Below are 20,067 nucleotides of genomic sequence, written 5' to 3' on the forward strand. Positions count from 1 at the left end.
CTGCCACTATCATCAATTCTCAGACATATCTTCAGTTGGGTTCTCCAATCCTGTCACCTGTCACTAGGCAATTACGGACTTACAATAAACAGAAGATTTCTCTCTTGGGACAATTTGATGTTGAGGTATCTCACAAATCTGTCATTCGCACTGTTCCCATATTTGTGGTCGACCACAGCAACGCGGAGAATCTTTTTGGTTTCGATGCCTTTCGCGTTTTTGGGTTCTCCATAGATGACTCTGTCAATATCAACTCTGATGCTATTCCTTATGCTCAATCGGATTCCTTGTCGACAACATTTTTGTCCCTTTTTTCTCCTGGGTTAGGCCATGCAAACGACTTTGAAGCTCATATCATCGTCAAACCCACTACTCAGACTAAGTTTTTTCGAGCTCGGCCCATTCCTGTGGCCCTTCGTGATCAGGTCAAACGGGGGCTGGATCATCTCACTGCTTCAGGGGGTCTTGCTTCCTGTCACTTCCAGTGAGTGGTTCTCTCCTGTCGTCGTCGTTGCTAAGCCAAATGGTGATATTTGTCTCTGTGATGATTTCAAAGCCACTGTAAATGCTCGATGCCTTATCGACACTTACCCTATGCCTTGACCTGAAGAATTGTTCACTAAACTTGCTGGAGGCCAGTATTTTTCTAAACTTGACCTGTCTGAAGCTTATCATCAACTTCCTCTCGACACTGCTTCCCGGCAGTTTCTGGTCCTTAACACGCCTTTCAGTCTCTATCAATACAAACAATTGCCATTCGGGTTGCCAGCGCCCCTGCTCTCTTTCAGCGATTCTTGGAACAATTATTGCTCATTGTCCCTGGGTGTATAAATTACCAGGACGACATTGTTGTCACTGGCTCCACCACTGAAGAACATCTTCACTATCTCCACACAATTTTTCATGTCTTACAGACTGCCGGTCTTAAGTGTAATCTTCAGAAATCAAAATTTTTTCAGGCATCTATCATGTACTTGGGGTTTCAACTCTCTTGGGATGGTATTCGTCCACTTCAGCAAACTGTCGCTGCGATTGATGCCCTTCCTCGCCCTACATCTGCTAAGGAACTGCAGGCCTTCTTGGGGAAAATAGCATACTATCACACATTTTTACCATCTGCTGCTTCGGTGACTCAGCCGTCGCATCGCCTGTTGCATAAAAACGTGCCTTTTCACTGGTACACGACATGCAATGCGGCTTTCCAGAAATTGAAGACTATGCTGAAACAGGCCCCGTGCCTGGCTACTTATCGACCTGGCCAACATCTTGTTCTTGCCACGGATGCCTCTCACTAAGGGGTCGGTGCAGTCCTTGCACACCGTTTTTCTGACGGTTCTGAAGAACCCATAGCTTATGCCTCCAAAACCCTCACAGATGCCCAACAAAAGTATTCTCAAATTGAAAAAGAAGCTTTGGCCATTATTTATGCTCTTTGGCCATTATTTATGCTCTTCATAAGTTTTGTGTTTTTCTCTATGGATCCAAATTTCATCTTGTTACGGATCACAAACCACTTGTTTCCTTGTTTCATCCATCAACGTCACTTCCCGACAAGGCTACACACCGCCTCCAGCGTTGGGCTCTTTACTTGTCTCATTCAATTATGATATTCATTTCCGGCCGACGGCTCAACATGCGAATGCTGATGCACTGTCTCGCCTTCCCATGGGTCCTGATCTGGCATTCGATAGGGACGAACTTTTGTGTTTCCACCTGGATGTTGCCGAGCAGCGGTTGTTGACGGGTTCCCCATCACCGGGGACCGGGTGGCGGCTGCTACGGGTTCTGACCCTACCCTCTCCCGGGTTTTACGCTGTATTCGGAAGGGTTGGCCAGTTTGTCCGTCCACTAAGACTTCTGATTCGTTGCAGAACTACTACGCTTTGTGCTACCGCCTCACGGCTGGGGTTGGTATTATCCTCCTTTCCACCGAAAATGCTTCGCCGCGTGTTGTGGTACCTGCGTGCTTCGGTCTTGCGCCTCCTTCACCAAGGGCACTGGGGTGTCTCTCGCACAAAATCTCTGGCGCGCTGTCATGTGCACTGGCCCGGCATCGACTCTGAAATCGCACACATGATCGCTGCCTGCGGCCCTTGTGCGTCACAGGCCGCCGCCCCAAAGTCATCTTTGTCACCGTGGCCTTCGCCTGAGTAGCCCTGGGAGCGTATTCATGCTAACATTGTGGGACCTTTTTTAGGTACTTCTTGGCTTCTCGTTATTGACGCCTACTCTAACTTTCCTTTCATTGTCCGTTGCACGTCGCCTACCACCGCAGCAACCACCAATGCTCTAGATCGCATTTTCTCTTTGGAAGGTCTTCCATCTACTCTTGTTACTGATAATGGTACACAATTTGCCTCTTCCAATTTTGCGGATTTTTGCGCCCGTCGCGGTGTCATGCATATCACGGCCCCTCTGTTCCATCTACAGTCAAATGGTGAGGCTGAGCGACTGGTCTGCACATTTAAGGCTCAGATGAGCAAACTCCTGACTTCTTCTGCTGCTTATGATGTGCTTCTCCAATTTCTGGCTTCTTACCGTTTCACCCCGATGGGCGACCACAGCTCTTACATGGCCGACAGCCCCGCACACTACTTCATCTTCTGCGGCCTTCCACCTCATCGCTGCGGATGCCTTCGCTTGGCCGGTTCACCGCCGCCGACCTTGTATGGGTACAGGGATATGGCAGGTGGCCAAAATGGAGTCCTGGCCGCATCTTACGACACCATGGCCGACGCCTGTACGAAATCCAGACGGACACGAGTGTTGCAGTGCACCATTCGGACCGGCTTCGGCCTCGTGTGCCAGCAACGCCTGCTCCGGATGCCGCTACATCACCTTCGGCTCTACCTGATGCTCAGGATACTGGAATCTCATTACTCACAACACAGTCCTCTCACCATCATATCAGTGCCAGCACAAGAACTGACGCCACCAGGAGACGTGCCCATGCAGGAACCAGATGACCATCATCTGTCGGAGCAACTCTACTCGCCTCTTTCTCCTACGGATGCGGACACATCGCTCATGTCTCCTGTTATAACAACCGGACTTGCCGTAATGGGCAGATTGGTGCATGGGGCCCCAGCAGATTCGACCCCCACATCTCCTGTCATCTCGACCCGTTATCATTGGGGACACTTCCGTCTGTACGGGAAGCCTCCTCCTCGAGACTTTACGGCCAGTCAAACAACACCTATGGACATTAGCGATCTACAGACCACCTCCATCAAGACCTGTGCAACAAATTCAAAGGGGGGGAAAAGTGTTGTGACTCGCAGATCTTTCAAAGTGCCGCCACACAGTTAGGCATGTCCTCTAAATGTGGCGCTGTCTGCCAGCCATGCAGCAGCAGCGCCACCTAAGCGGCCAGCCAGCCAGCGGCCGCTAGACTTGGACTCAGTTATGATTTGACTCTTAAAGTGTACACACATCTTACTCTGTTTACTTGATCTGTGACCTTCATGTATTGCGTCTTCCTTGAAATATATTTGTTCAACTTGAAGTTATAACACAGGAACAACAAAGGAAACAAGCAACACTTACAGGTTACTCATGTTTTTAAGATTCTAGTTCAGACTGGTCAGTACTGCTGTGGAAAGTCAGTATGGAGGCAGAAGAGTGTACTAGTGGTGCTTTTGTTCAAACAAGTTGCACTATTGGTAGAGCACAAGCATCTGAATGCCATGAAACAACATATGGAACAAAATGTGGCATTTGCTTTGTACTGTATGATCTGGATGAACTGGACCAAGATTTGTTGCTATAGAGATCCGGGATACACCCTGTGGGCACAAGAAGTACAGTTCCAGGAAACTTTAGTCTTTGTTATCATTATGTGAAAGCGCTTCTGGATAAGTATTATTTCCTAAAAAGAAGTTGTTTTGATCCATTTCGGATTCATAAGAAGACAGTGAAGTGTAGCCTCAGAGAAATTGATATAAAATCAGTATTGAAAGTGAATCAGTGCATGGGACTTAACATGAAACCAGGACAAAAGTTATGTGGTGGTGGTTAGTGTTTAACGTCCCGTCGACAACGAGGTCATTAGAGACGGAGCGCAAGCTCGGGTTAGGGAAGGAGGGGGAAGGAAATCGGCCGTGCCCTTTCAAAGGACCCATCCCGGCATTTGCCTGAAACGATTTAGGGAAATCACGGAAAACCTACATCAGGATGGCCGAAAAGTTATGTTCCAGGTGTGTTACACTGCTAAAAAATTAAGAATATTCTGATAATTTACATGACAGTGACGAAGAGTATTACCCACCTACAATCACAGCGGATAAGCAATTAAATACTTCAGTGACTGATCTTGGTTTGTCTCCCATGAAGACACACAAAGTTGGAAAAAGAGACAGGCCCAGCTATGGTAGAAGAGAACTACAAGAAGCTCAAATTGAATTAAAACACAAAATAGCTGACACACTAATGGTGGAAGAGGAAGAACTACCTGCTCCAAAGGAACAGAAATTGTGCCAGAAATGCTCTGATTTGGACAAAATTGTGCATGATTTGAAAGAAAAATGTGCCAAATCCACACGCCAGAAAAATGTAGCTATTCTTACTCTTGCACCTTCCAGCTGGTCTCTTGACTACACTGCAAAGGAATTCAATGGTTCTACATATATCACAAAGCAAGCTAGGAAAATAAAAGCAACCCATGGAGTGCTTCCACAACTTCAGCAGGCTCAGGGTAAGCAATTGAGTTCAGAAATAAAGGTGCTAGTGTCGGAGTTTTATCAAAATAATGACTACAGCCGATTAATGCCTGGAAAATAAGACTATGTAACGGTGAAAATGGGAAATGTATGTGTACAGATGCCAAAAAGACTGTTGCTCTGCAACATATCAAAACTATATGTAGAATTCAAGGAAAAGTATCCCAATACCAAAGTAGGTTTATCATCTTTTTTCAATCTTCGGCTAAAATGGGTTTGCCTGTAAGTGCAAGGGGCACACACAATGTTTGTGTATGTGAGACTCATCAAAATGCTAAGCTGATGTTTGCTGCTATAAAGGATTCTGGTCTGGATTACATAGGTGCAATGAAGCTGCTAGTGTGTGACATCAGTTCCTACCAGTGCATGATACACAGGTGTGAAAAGTGTCCTGGTAAGGCAAATCTTGCAGAACACATGAATAACAAACTGTATGGTGAACTCCTTATGGATGAAGATGAACTTGTTTCTTATAAACAATGGACACACATGGATCGCACAAGTTTTGAAACAAAGCAAAGTATAGTGGAAGATTTTGTTGAAATGTGTTGTCAAAAAACGGACAAACTGACCGCACACAGCTTCACAGCAGCAGCAGAATCAGCTTATCTCCAGTTTTGTAAGGATAATTTGAAATAAGATGAAATTATAGTAATACTACACTTTTCTGAAAATTGTGCATCTATAGTTCAAGATGCTATCCAAGGATATCATTGGGACAACAGTCAAGCAACTCTCCAACCATTTGCAATTTACTATAGAGGTGAATCAGGTGATGTGTCTGTCATGAACCTGTGCGTTTTAAGTGACTGTTTAATTCATGCTGCCATTGCAGTTCATGTCCACATTCGCACTGTCGTGGCATATGTGAAAAACAGGCTGCCTCACATACATTTTGCGAAATACTTCAGTGATGGAGCAGCTAGTCAGTACAAAAACTGTAAAAATCTCAAAAAATTATGCACGCATTACCATGATTTTCAGATTCACGCAGAATGGAATTTTTTTGCAACAAGTCATGGTAAAAATGTATGTGTGGTATTGGTGCCACCATTAAGCGCATGGCATCACGAGTTAGTCTGCAGCAGCCTACAGAAGGTCACATTCTAATACCTCTTCAATTATTTACCTGAGTACAGAAAAATATATCTGGCATACAATCATTCTATGTTTTGAAAGATAAGGTGAAATCAGTCAAAGAGTTGCTAAAAAGCAGACTAGAACACGTTAAAACTGTTGCAGGCACAAGGAGCCATCATGACTTCTCTCCAGCGGACTCTGACAATGTGCAGATGAGCAGACTGTCTGATTATAACTATAGGTTCATGCACAACACGTGTCTTCACAGTGACTCAGGATTCAGAAGCAAAAGCACCAATATACAACCAGGTTGCTATGTTATTGCTGTTTATAATGACAAATGGTACTTAGGATGTGTTGCAGAGTGCTGTGAAGCAGAAGGTGATGTATTTGTGAACTTCATGGCACCAGCAGGACCAGCAAGATCATTTCATTGGCCACGTTTGGCAGACAGTTGTTGGATTCCTTTTGAACATATTCTTGTGACAGTTCCAGTTCCTACCACAGTGGCAGGAAGACAGAACAATTTGCCACTCAATGTACAGAGTACAGCAGCTAAAGTGTGGGGGAACTTCTGTTCGAAGCACAATCGACTGGTTTTTGGCAGTTAAGGTGCAGTAAACATTAATGATAGGTTGTGTTAATCTGTCTATATGTTGTTGCTTCATGATTAAACAGTTGTTGGAGAGGATAAGAAGAGGCAGAACAGTTTACGATATGTTTTTACAAAATTGTGTTGAGGAACAATGGCCACATCACAAAATACATCTGTCAACTTCCATTGTACACAAATGTCTAGCAACAACATGCTGAAATTTTGAGATATATATCATTATGGTCTACTTATGCAGTGTGTGAAATTTGGCTTGGATATCACTTGTCCCTTTTGTGCTACCACACTTCGAAGATCCATGTTTTTTCAGGTAATTTTTCAAATTTTTGTATTTTCGTGTGCATGTAACTCAGTTTTTGCGACTGATATGGGCACGATGAGTTCTGTGTGTGTTTAGCCCACGTTAAGCTTACCATTAAAAAAAATGTATACCCTTTTTGAGTGAATTACATTTGGCACAGAGGTCACCTACAATATGTACCTTTTAACATATATTTTTTAATCACATTTTGGAATTTTTTTATTTTCCCTCAGAAATATGATGTTGGTGTTTTGATTCATGGAGTGTGTTCTCTAAATGGATGTTACTGGGTTGTAAAAATTTCACTGGACTGTGTCGAATAGTTCCAAAGTTATTAAGACCTGAAGTTGAGTCTGACGATAGATTGCCAGATGCGGGTTGCAATTTCTGGGTCACGCCACCTTCTTTCATGAGTCATAATTCTGGAACTAATTGTCAGGGGAAACTAATACTTTGCACACGAGTGTTCCACACATGGCAGAATTAGTGTACTGAATTTCAGTCAAATCTGAGACTATGAGCTGGAGCCCCTGGTTTAACTGTCATGGAATGATCCATTAACGGACAGCCCTGCAGGATTCGTGGTGTCAATTCCCTCCAGCACCACTTCAGACATTAGTCCGAGTCCATGAGACATTGTGTTGCAGCACTTCTGTGTGTTGGGGGGGGGGGGGGGGTCTATTTGATATTAGGTTGGTGTACCAGTTTTTTTGGCTCTTCAGTGTAATTCACATATGTACAGTTGCATTCAGTGTTCAACTGGTACAATATTTTGGCAACCGAGCATCCTGCCAAAGTTATAGTTATATGGTTAGCTAACAAGTTTATTTGCGTGGCCATCCTCCGCAGCAAGTACAGAAATACTTGTTTTGTAAATAAAAAACGCCTTTTCTTGCTGCAACTTAATTTGTTTTTCCCAGATGCATTTCATCTTTTTCTTGCTCCAAGGCATCCTCAGTGGGATAGTTTACTATGATCTGTGCTTCTTCTCGTCTGGTCTGGAGGTCACACTACCACTTTATTTCCGAGACATAAGCACAATTTTGTATTCTAAACTTTTTCACGCTGTTTACCGTGTTTCTCCTTCTTTGTGGTGTACTATTATTCTTTTGTCGCTAGATATAGCTATTTGTTCAAAAACTGTGCTTTTAAAAACGTAAACATTGCAACTCAATATTTATATCGTTAAAAGCAAAGTGATCGAACAAAGGCTAGATTTAATGACAAAAAATAATAGTACACCACAAAAAGGAGAAACATGAAGAACAGCGTGAAAAAGTTTGGAATACAAAATTGTGCTTATGTTTCGGAAATAAAGTGGTAGTGCAACCTCCAGACCAGATGAGAGGAAAAACAGATCACAGCAAAATGTGCCCATAGAAGATCCCTTAGAGCAAGAAAAAGGCAAAACATGTCTGGGAAAAATAAATTAAGTTGCAGCAAGAGAAGGCAGTTTTATTTACAAAACAAGTATATATGGTTATATACGTGCAGAACACTCAAAGAAGAGCAAACAAATAAAATAAATACACACACATGGTTTCAGCACTCAGTGATTTAGATCTCGATTTGAAGAAGAGGTTAGAAGGTTTTTTTTCAGCTTCTGAAAAACACCAAGATCAAGTATCCCATCATACAGAACAAACAGAAATCTACATCTTCATTCACTCATTTTTATTGCATGGGCAGAAAACGTGAACAGCTTGGAAGGTGAATACAAAGAAATTTGACAGATTCAATTACTGGATCTGCCCACAATGGCTGATAGTAGAGACAATGGACAATCTGAGAACTGAAGCAGATGATACGATATATGGACATTAGTTAAGACCACTGTGAGAAGCGAGATGGTTCAAAGAGCTAGTAATGTGGCAAAAGTGCCTGGAAATGCAATGCTCAGTGTTGTAACGAAGGGAGAAAGCTACTTAAATTGCATATCCTTGGTAGACCAAGAAAATAATAGCTATCGTGTAGTACTGGTCACACACTTTTACTTGGGCCCCGAGCAGGCGATGCTGGGAGCACAAGCTTATGATTGGTTCTTAGCACATTGGTTACTGAGGGAAGCCCTGGCCCCTCCTCCCAGTGCAGCCACCCTACAGTTTATAAAAGAAACAAACATGTACTGGATAAAAGTGTTGCAGAAATGACACTAAAGTTTATGGTGAGTCACTAGAAGGACCACGTAAAGTTTCTTTAGTCTGTAATATTACCAGCTGCTAGGAACAACACCACAACATGGTTAACATGATACATACAATGGTTACTTATTACTACAGTGAGCAATACTGTCACATAGCTAAGATTGGCAGTGAGTCTAAACATTCCAGAGTGGCACGAAATCAGTGAACTTCCACCACCAGAGGGCTCAAGGTAAAGTGTGAAATCAGTACTTTGTCACCTTGTATTTTTCATAGTTGACATACCTTATATAAACAAAACGAAAAGCTCTTACGTACACAATATGCTTCAAAGTACCCTGAAATTTATATATAACAGTTTTCCTGAATTCACATGGCAGGTTTAGTATTTGTAACAGCCTAGCAGGTTCAGTATTTATAAGAATAAGTATGTTGAATATAGCACAAACATAAACACAGGTCTACACTACAGATCAATCTGCTAGCACAGCATTTACCTCACGTTCACATTTGATAGTTCCACCAAATCACGACCAAATAGTCACCTCACAACCTAACTAAGATCTCAGGTTACGTAACAGAAAAGTGTCGTCACAACCGAGGTTTCAATGGGGTTATTAGCACACTTCAGCTGACCAAGGCTGCTTTAATGGAATGAACTATGCAGCAATGTACCTAAGTGTAAACTGCAAGAAGAAAGCACTGACTGAGCGAAGTTCAGCTAACTGTATAAATCTGTGTTGTCTTGTGAATGATATGATTCCTGAAAAAGAACAAGAAGAAGAAGGCGACGGTTACTGTAATCAGATTATTGCCGAGTATACTAAGCAGATGAACGGCAGGTAAATGGTGTAGTTTGACACTGCTCTGAAAGTAGTAGCTCTTCTGCTAGTTACTTTCATTATTTTATTTTTGTAACCTTTCTACACTATCCATAATATTAATTGGAAGATAATACTATGCTGTCACAATCATCCCAGCTGTAAATATTAAGAATGAGTGTTAGTCACCCACATAGCACAATTAACTCTTATTCCTCCCCTGCCCCATCAAGCTCAGTGTTCCGTATACGAAGTAATAGCTGTTAACTGGTGTTTGTAGATCTACTTACCTGCTTCATTGTGTCAATTTTCTGATACACGTTCTGTGCCTGTGACAGCAGAGCGTCCGCTGTTGTATCATGTTCCTTCAATCGGTTAGCTAGACGTTTGGCATCCAGAATAATTTGCTGTATTGTTAAAGACATCTGCGGAGTAAAAATTCTTTCAATGAGCGTAAGACCTCAAAATACGTAAACAGCTGACTTATGGTAACTTTTCCTTCATCTGACCTCTTTCTTTATGTTGCCTACTACAAAACACAACGCGCACTCATTTTTGGTAAACTGTGTGGTATCAATTTATCACATGAACAACAGCCTGTTGAAGTTACTGTCAGTGCTTTCCGAATCGTAGTTTTAGTTTAGTTTTATCTTTCAATATCTCTGAATCAGAGACGCACATACAACAGTATAGACTAAAGACTATTGAGATGCTTAGGTATCAATCCTTGACATTGAAATAATTATTCGAAGTTCTCATCTGACAGAGATAGCAATACAAATTTTCGAAGAAACATAGCAGTAACCACTGTAACAAAGATGCTTTCATACTGTTCGAGAGAATTTAATCGGAGGTGTTTACATTAAGATGGCGTAGGATTAGAGCGATATGTCAAAATATCAATGATTCTATTTAATTCGCAGTGTGTGTAATGTTTTGAAAAGAAAGGGATTGACTGCTGCCGGACGATGGAGTTGATCAAGACACCTAAGGTACGTAAGGGGTGTATTGTTTCTAGTCAATAATAGGTGTTGTACATATTTCCTTTTTTTATTAATACATTTTCCATTCAGTAAAGTCAGATTTTGCTTGAAATACTTCTGACAGTATTCGTCGGAATCAAACGCCTCGAATCTGTCATCATTGATGTTTACTGTGGGCGTCTGCTAAGTTAATGCGGCACATTTTCTTACGATAATGCCAAACAGTATGCAATATTAGATAAATGCAAAGAAATCAGGATAGAGTGTAATTATACAGTGTACGCAGTTCTTTCAAGATAAACATTAACTTCAGTGATGTAAGGTACAGCATAAATTAGAAATTCCTAATATTGTACCATTATTAAAGATTGGCTACTATTTATCTCTCTGACAGATTTTTATCAAATTTCTGTGCAGCAGTTCCGTTCGTGAGTAGAGGTAGCTCACTCGCTGACATTATGTATTTGCATTGTTATTACCATTGTCGGAATTCGTAGAGGGCACATGAGATGAGATGTGATCACAAAAACATACATATGAGAACTAATCTCGATACTAAATAAACGTTTCGTAACTGCACAGAATTAATAGAAGAAACAGTCTATGTCCTAAACTGCGCTTTTCAAAAAGCAGTAAACTGTATGATGATTGGAGTTTGAGAAACTTTTGTTCCAAGATTTAATATTGCTTCAAGATAAATCCGGGAGTTGTGTGGAAAAAGCTGTTCCAAATATGAAAATAAATCTGTTATGTAATATTTGTTTTGGGGCTCCTAAAAGTATTATTACAGTACAAAACAAGGCAGATTAGGACTAATATAGTAGTTGTTTTACAACAAAATAGCAATTTTCAGAGACTGCTTTCGGCCATTACTCAAGTCATCTTATGACTGTACCTGTTACTCATTAAGAACTGCAGTGGTAATTGAATGAAGGGACTGTTTACCAACAAATTCATTAGTCTTATGGAATCGCAACAAACGGGATCAATGTAGTGAAGTACAGGCCAAAGATTTTAGGATAAAACCAGCTGCATATTTTACTGTGTATCATTATAGACTATTTCTAGTAAGGACTAATTACTTAAGATTGAGCGAACAAGAACATAAAAAAATGGAAGATTGCAAACCTAAACAACCAGAAACTGATATTGTTTAATTAGTGGCTAAAACTTTGAAGAAGAAGGTGAGTACCATAGAGAGATTTCTTCCAATACTCAAGCGGAATTTGTTACTTTTAGCCTGCGTTTTGTTTGTGGAGCCTTCAAACTTAATCTTTACAGGTATTTTACATCCATCTCCTCCTAGGCTTATTATTGCAGTACCAAACTTTGTCAATAATTGCCAAACATACTATATTATTACCATATTACAAGTCTGCATCATTTGCCCGTCATGACTGGATGGACTCCGTCAAAATTACATAAATACATATGAATTTTTCAGTTTTTTATATAACATATGAAGAAAATTGTTCACAATAAGGCCATATATAACAGATAAAAAGAATATTATTTTGTCCAAGCACTTGATCACTGTTATATTATTTCTCAAAAGAGTATAAAGTATGCTGTTTCGAGTCCTGTGCAATTTTCACTTCTCTAGGCAATGTGTTGAACATTTATAGAGCAACGATCGGAAAACTTTGGTTCCAAACAGTCAACAGCTTGGTATGATGCACTAAAAGATTTGGATCAAGACAATGAGGTAGGCTGTATGTCTTGATTTCCAAAAAGCATTTGACTCAATACCACACCTGTGCTGTCAAAAGTATGATCATATGGGTATCAAGTGAAATTTGAGGATTTTCCAGTGGGAAGGATGCAGCATGTTACATTGGATGGAAACTCATCATCAGATGTAGAAGTATCTTCAGGCGTCACAAGGGAATGTTTAGGAACCCTTGTTGTTCATGTTTTATATTAATCATCTTGCAGACAATATTAATAGTGATATCGGGCTTTTTGCAGATGATACAATTATCTGTAATAAAGTACCGTCTAAAAGAAGCTGCATAAATATCAGTCAGATCTTGATCAGATTTCAAAATGGTGTAAAGATTGGCACCTTGCTTTAAATGTTCAGAAATGTAAAATTTTGCACTCCACAAAATGAAAAAATTAAGTATCCTGTGACTAAGATATCAATGAGTCACTATAAGAATCAGCCAGCTTATTAAAATACCTGGGTGTAACACTTTGTAAAGTTATGAAATGGAATGACCACATACATTCAGTCGTGGGTAAAGCAGGTGGTAGGTTTTGGTTTATTGGTGGAAGTGCAGTCAGTCTACAAAGAAGATTGCTTAAAAATCACTGGTACAACTGGTTCTATAATATTCCTCAAGTGTGTGGGATCTGTACCAGATATGACTAACAGGAGATATTGAATGTGTACAGAGAAGGGCAGCACGAATGTCACAGGCTTATTTAATCAGTGGGAGTGTGTCACAGAGATACTGAAGGAACTGAACTGGAAGACTCTTGAAAACAAACACAAAGTATCCCGAGAAAGTCTATTAACAAATTTTCAAGAATTGGCTTTAAATGATGACTCTAGGATTATACAACAACCCCCTATGTATCACTCACATAGGGATCATGAGGATAAGATTAGAATAATTACTCTACATACAGACACATTCATTCATTCATTCAGTCAGTCAGTCAGTCAGTCAGTCATTCTTTCTGAATGGAACAGGAAGAAACCCTAATGACTGGTACAGTGGGATGTACCCTCTTCCAACCACCTCACTGTGATTTGCAGAATGTAGTTACAGATTTCAATGTCCCTCCTGTTGCAGGTGTCATGTTTATGAATTTCTTGCCTCATGCTGAAAGCCCCTTTAAACTAACAAGGTCCATAAATACATACTGGACGAAAATGGTCATCATTCCTAACTGGTTGAATATAGGTTTGCAGTACCCCAGTCCTTTGCTTGAAATGATGATGCTGACAGTGCACCATACGCTGTTATAATATACCTTGGATTAGCGTAGGCTATGATACTTCACTTTGTTGGCATTATCAATGCATTTCCAAATGGTAATTTTCATTGTAACCTATACCTCAGGCTGTGCTACAGCAGTCTGTCACCACTACCTACATTCCAGGAAATAATGTAGATAAAAAATGTCAGTGTCCTAGTTAGCTCCTGTTTGTACAAGTATGGTTTCATATGGCACATCATCATTACATAGTGGGACAAGGCCAACATCAGGTAGTAGTAGGTTGAGTCCACTAAACCTTTTCGTATCAGTATGTTGAGCTGTCTCTGACAATTTCATGTAGCCTAACTAGTTTGGAGTAATGAGATTGCCACTCAAACTGATAGGTAACATGCTGGGTGGTTATAATTAAAAATTAAAGTGCAGTTACTCTCACAAGTACAGTGTGGGCTGTAATTATCGTATGGCAGCAGAAATTGGTAGATAATCTAACGCATTAATGCAGAACCAATTAACATTGGGGGGGGGGGGGGGGGGGAAATTGGACAGCAGTTGCAAATCTGGCACTGAGCATGCAAGAATGACATGTAGAAATCTTTCCATATGTAATGGATTAGAAATGGGATGTGGGCAGAAAATGTCAAGCAAATGAGAAAGGCATTTTATTATTACCCACCGCTTAATGAAATTTGATAAATATGAGCACTGTGGACGACGACAAGATGTTGCGTGAATAAAAGAATGGTATAAACAGTTGCTTGCAGCAGTTCAAGTGGATCAAGGTTTTCTTGTATACTGGCCTTTAGATCAGGAAGAAATGGAACGTGACCCTATTAAATGTCTTGTTTTAGATACCCCAGAGCAAGAAGTTGCATGTATTCAGAACAGGTGACAATGAAGGCCAGGCATCTGGAAAGCCTCTGGGGACAACACATCTGCATTAAGCAGATTTTTCACTGGGTGACTGACATGAGGGTCCGCCCCATCTTGCATGAAAACATTGGTTTCCATACAACTGTGCTCTTCTGCAGCTGTACAAGGAGGTTGTGACAACTTGCTGACATCGTGGTTCACTTGACAACCCCTAGGTTTCATTACCGCACCGTCTGGATCTTGTACAGGTACCAATGTAAAATAGACTGTAAAACTTTCCATATTATTGCCCGTGAGATAGAAAATTATTGTGACACTTCACAAGCAGTGGCATTAGCACTGGCACTACCTGGGGAATATGCCACATGGCCAATTACAGCAACAGCAACCTCATCAATAACTTCCACTGGCATAGAATGCTTTCCTCTTCCACCTGCCACATCAAGCTTACATATGTTTTTGAATTTTATCATGTTGTTGTTGTTGTGGTCTTCAGTCCTGAGACTGGTTTGATGCAGCTCTCCATGCTACTTTATCGTGTGCAAGCTTCTTCATCTCCCAGTACTTACTGCAACCTACATCCTTCTGAATCCGCTTAGTGTATTCATTCGTGATCTCCCTCTATGATTTTTTACCCTCCACACTGCCCTCTAATGCTAAATTTGTGATCCCTTGATGCCTCAGAACATGTCCTACCAACAGATCCCTTCTTCTAGTCAAGTTGTGCCACAAACTCCTCTTCTCCCCAATTCTATTCAATACCTCCTCATTAGTTATGTGATCTACCCATCTAATCTTCAGCATTCTTCTGTAGCACCACATTTCGGAAGCTTCTATTCTCTTCTTGTCCAAACTATTTATCGTCCATGTTTCACTTCCATAGAGGGCTACACTCCATACAAATACTTTCAGAAACGACTTCCTGACACTTAAATCAATACTCAATGTTAACAAATTTCTCTTCTTCAGAAACCCTTTTTTTGCCATTGCCAGTCTACATTTTATATCCTCTCTACTTTGACCATCGTCAGTTATTTTTCTCCCCAAATAGCAAAACTCCTTTACTACTTTAAGCGTCTCATTTCCTAATCTAATTCCTGCAGCATCACTCCATTTAATTTGACTACATTCCATTATCCTTGTTTTGCTTTTGTTAATGTTCATCTTATATCCTCCTTTCAGGACACTGTCCATTCCATTCAACTGTTCTTCCAAGTCCTTTGCTGTCTCTGACAGAATTACAAAGTCATCGGCGAACCTCAAAGTTTTATTTCTTCTCCATCGATTTTAATACCTACTCTGAATTTTTCTTTTGTTTCCTTTCCTTCTTGCTCAATATACAGATCGAATAACATTGGGGAGAGGCTACAACCCTGTCTCACTCCCTTCCCAACCACTGCTTCCTTTTCATGCCCCTCGACTCTTATAACTGCCATCTGGTGTCTGTACAAATTGTAAATAGCCTTTCGCTCCCTGTATTTTACCCCTGCCACCTTTAGAATTTGAAAGACAGTATTCCAGTCAACATTGTCAAAAGCTTTCTCTAGGTCTACAAATGCTAGGAACGTAGGTTTGCCTATCCATAATGTTTCTTCTAAGATAAGCAGTAAGGTCAGTATTGCCTCACGTGTTCCAATATTTCTACGGAATCAAAACTGATCTTCCCCAAGGTTGGCTTCTACTAGTTTTTCCATTCGTCTGTATTTTGCACTGTGGCTTATTAAACTGATTGTTTGGTAGTTTTCACATCTGTCAACACGTGCTTTCTTTGGGATTAGAATTATTATATTCTTCTTGAAGTCTGAGGGTATTTGACCTGTCTCATACATCTTGCTCACCAGTTTTGCCAGGACTGGCTCTCCCAAGGCCGTCAGTAGTTCTAATTGAATGTTGTCTACTCCCGGGGCCTTGTTTTGACTCAGGTCTTTCTGTGCTCTGTCAAACTCTTCATGCCGTGTTGTATCTCCCATTTCGTCTTCATCTACATTCTCTTCCATTTCCATAACATTGTCCCCAAGTACGTCGCCCTTTTATAGACCCTCTATATACTCCTTCCACCTTTCTGCTTTCCCTTCTTTGCTTAGAGCTGGGTTTCCATCTGAGCTCTTGATATTCATGCAAGTAATTCTCTTTTCTCCAAAGGTCTCTTTAATTTTCCTGTAGGCAGTATCTATCTTACCCCTAGTGAGATAAGCCTCTACATCCTTACATTTGTCCTCTAGCCATCCCTGCTTAGCCGTTTTGCTCTTTCTGTCGATCTCATTTTTGAGACTTTTGTATTGCTTTTTGCCTGCTTCATTGACTGCATTTTTATATTTTCTCCTTTCATCAATTAAATTCAATATTTCTTCGGTTACCCAAGGATTTCTACTAGCCCTCGTCTTTTTACCTACTTGATCCTCTGCTGCCTTCACTACTTCATCCCTCAGAGCTACCTACTCTTCTTCTACTGTATTTCTTTCCCCCACTTGTGGCAATTGTTCCCTTATGCTCTCCCTGAAACTCTGTACAACCTCTGGTTTAGTCAGTTCATCCAGCTCCCATCTCCTTAAATTCCCACCTTTTTGCAGTTTCTTCAGTTTTAATCTACAGCTCATAACCAATAGATTGTGGTCAGAGTCCACATCTGCCCCTGGAAATGTCTTACAATTTAATACCTGGTTCCTAAATCTCTATCTGATACCTTCTAGTATCTCCAGGATTCTTCCACGTATACAACCTTCTTTTATGATTCTTGAACCAAGTGTTAGCTATGATTATGTTATGCTCTGTGCAAAATTCTACCAGACGGCTTCCTCTTTCATTTCTTACCCCCAGTCCATATTCACCTACTATGTTTCCTTCTCTCCCTTTTCCTACTCTCGAATTCCAGTCACCCATGACTATTAAATTTTCGTCTCCCTTCACTACCTGAATAATTTCTTTTATCTCATCACACATTTCATCAATTTCTTCATCATCTGCAGAGCTAGTTGGCATATAAACTTGTACTATTGTAGTAAGTGTGGGCTTCGTGTCTATCTTGGCCACAATAATGCATTCACTATGCTGTTTGTAGTAGCTTACCCGCACTCCTATTTTTTATTCATTATTAAAGCTACTCCTGCATTACCCCTATTTGATTTTGTAGTTATAACCCTGTATTCACCTGACCAAAAGTTTTGTTCCTCCTGCCACCGAACTTCACTAATTCGCACTATATCTAACTTTAACCTATCCATTTCCCTTTTTAAGTTTTCTAACCTACCTGCCCGATTAAGGGATCTGACATTCCACGCTCCGATCTGCAGAACGCCAGTTTTCTTTCTCCTGATAACGACATCCTCTTGAGTAGTCCCCGCCCAGAGATCCGAATGAGGGACTATTTTACCTCCAGAATATTTTACCCAAGAAGACGCCATCATCATTTAACCATACAGTAAAGCTGCATGCCCTCAGGAAAAAGTACGCAGTACCAGCACAGCAAGGCCGTTTTGGTTAGGGTTACAAGGCCAGATCAGTCAATCATCCAAACTGTTGCCCCTGCAACTACTGAAAAGGCTGCTGCCCCTCTTCAGGAACCACATGTTTGTCTGGCCTCTCAACAGATACCCCTCCGTTGTGGTTGCACCTACGGTACGGCCATCAGTATCGCTGAGGCACGCAAGCCTCCCCACCAATGGAAAGGTCCATGGTTCATGGGCGGGGGGGGGGGGGGGGGGGTTTATCATAATCTACTTTAAACTATTTAATGACATTGGGCCTCTCCTCAGACCCTTCATTTGGTGATACTCTCTCAGTCCAGAACCGCAGTTGCTACCGTTCACATAAAACAGTTTCACTAACAGCCAATGGTCTCTCTTCTTGATTGCTGTACTGTCACTCGCATTATGGCATGTCAAATGACAGCTTGGGTGTCATACTGTCGTACAGTGTACAGCACCAGATTTGCACCTGGTGGCCACAATTGGAACTAACATGTTTACCAGTATAAACTGATTACTAATTAACACATTAGCATATCTACTAAGTTTTGCTGCCACATAATATTAACAGCCCACACTGGACCTCTGTGATTAGTTGCGCTTTAATTGTGAACGTACGGTATACAAAAAAAAACACTATTGGGAACTTTACACAAAACACTGCTCTTTTTGTATGCTTTTTTATATAATTAAAGCCAATTCAATGTGAACAATTAGTGGTGACTGCAGTTTATTTCACCAGTTTCAAATAGATTGATAATTTATTGAAGGAGTGGCTGATAGGGTCATTCTATGAGGTTTACACCCCAGTCTATTGACAGCTTAGTGAGGACACACATGTATTTCCCACAAGGTTCTTAACCAATTGCTTAAATATGTATTTTATGATATTTTGGGATACCTTAAAGTTTTACTGAGTACCCTGAAAAAATTTTACCTTGGATTTTTTTTGTACCACTTAAAAAAAGTTTCATAAGCCAGGTCAGGAGCACCATTCATTGACAGTGAACACAGATTCAAAGGATTTTAAATGATTCTGTGGTGATTAGGATCTGAAAAAATGTGTTGAGTTAGGGAGTAATGCAACAAGCACTATACCATTTTTCTGAATATAGCTCAGAAAAGTGCAATCATGTGAGATACATGATACACAATGAAAAATGATAGACCATTGGATTTATTGTTCAGTTATCCAAGGCAGGAGCACACATGGCATGTATTCATAGGATATGGCACAAGATATCCAGCCATTTCAGATCGTCCAATCCTCATGTTGTTAGTATCCCATTAGCTGTTACATGAGGAATTCCCTTATACAAAAAGTAATAGGAGAAGTAAGCTTACCAGCAACAATTGCTATTTCCAGTAGAACTAGATTTTCTTTTTCATTATTTCAGCTTCCTTGTAATCGCATCTGAATTGAAAACTCTGGATCATGTGCTGTTTCCAAAATGTGTTTTCTCTCAAATGATGTTCTGTTCCTCCAAAACAGTTATGAATTTGTTGCCCAGTGACATTTTCACAGGAAGTTGTCATGTTCAGGATGTCTTCTCATCAGGTGTTGATCCAGGATTCAGTTTCTCATTGTCTCATCACCTCTCTCTTTCTCTCTCTCTCTCTCTCTTTTCAAATATTTTACCATCATCCCAAGATTAAAAGTCCCACAAATGTGTAGAATTTTAATAACAACAAAAATAAAATACAGAAATGTTGTAATATAATTATTATTATTATATATTTACATGGGTAGTTAATACATTATTTGGATCTGCACCAGCTTTCCATAAATATTGAACACCATTTTCCTTATGTTTTCCACTGGTAAATGGGTCTTGTCTTTTTATTTTACCTATTTTCTATACACAGATCAGAAATATTCTTTTTTGATACTGGGTTGTACACGTCTGCAGTTGACAAATGCCAGTGAACTAGAATATTTTCTTCTTCCTCAATCATTATAACAGCAAAGACAAAAGTTAAACTATTTGGGACATCTGTGACTTACTTTATAACACAATACCGCCTTTGGCGTACCAAACTCTTTGGCCATGGTAGTCTTTGTGGTGCCTGCCCAGATAACTTAAATAGATTCAGTTGCAACATAGTCACGCAGGAGATCTGCGACCA

General features: G+C 40.6%; 2 protein-coding genes across 4 annotated transcripts in view; one reads left to right on the top strand and one right to left on the bottom strand.

The window, feature by feature from the left end:
- The window catches only part of LOC124709118 (FGFR1 oncogene partner 2 homolog), a 73,861-nt gene extending 63,477 nt beyond the window's left edge, over positions 1-10,384 (bottom strand). Inside the window, exons 1-2 of one of the 2 annotated variants that reach the window (XM_047240776.1) lie at positions 10,184-10,384; positions 9,965-10,099 (exon numbers count right to left, since the gene is read on the bottom strand). In XM_047240776.1, coding sequence (XP_047096732.1) covers positions 9,965-10,099 — 135 coding nt within the window. In that variant the 5' untranslated portion in view covers positions 10,184-10,384. The remainder of the gene's footprint in view (positions 1-9,964; positions 10,100-10,183) is intronic. The other variant, XM_047240775.1, reaches the window with a different exon arrangement.
- A 2-nt stretch (positions 10,385-10,386) lies between these two features.
- Positions 10,387-20,067, top strand: part of LOC124709117 (myotubularin-related protein 8) — a 412,763-nt gene continuing 403,082 nt past the window's right edge. For both annotated transcript variants that reach the window (XM_047240772.1, XM_047240774.1), the window contains exon 1: positions 10,387-10,666. In XM_047240772.1, coding sequence (XP_047096728.1) covers positions 10,643-10,666 — 24 coding nt within the window. In that variant the 5' untranslated portion in view covers positions 10,387-10,642. The remainder of the gene's footprint in view (positions 10,667-20,067) is intronic.

Source organism: Schistocerca piceifrons, chromosome 7 (genome assembly GCF_021461385.2).
Source record: "Schistocerca piceifrons isolate TAMUIC-IGC-003096 chromosome 7, iqSchPice1.1, whole genome shotgun sequence".
NCBI classification, from domain to species: domain Eukaryota; kingdom Metazoa; phylum Arthropoda; class Insecta; order Orthoptera; family Acrididae; genus Schistocerca; species Schistocerca piceifrons.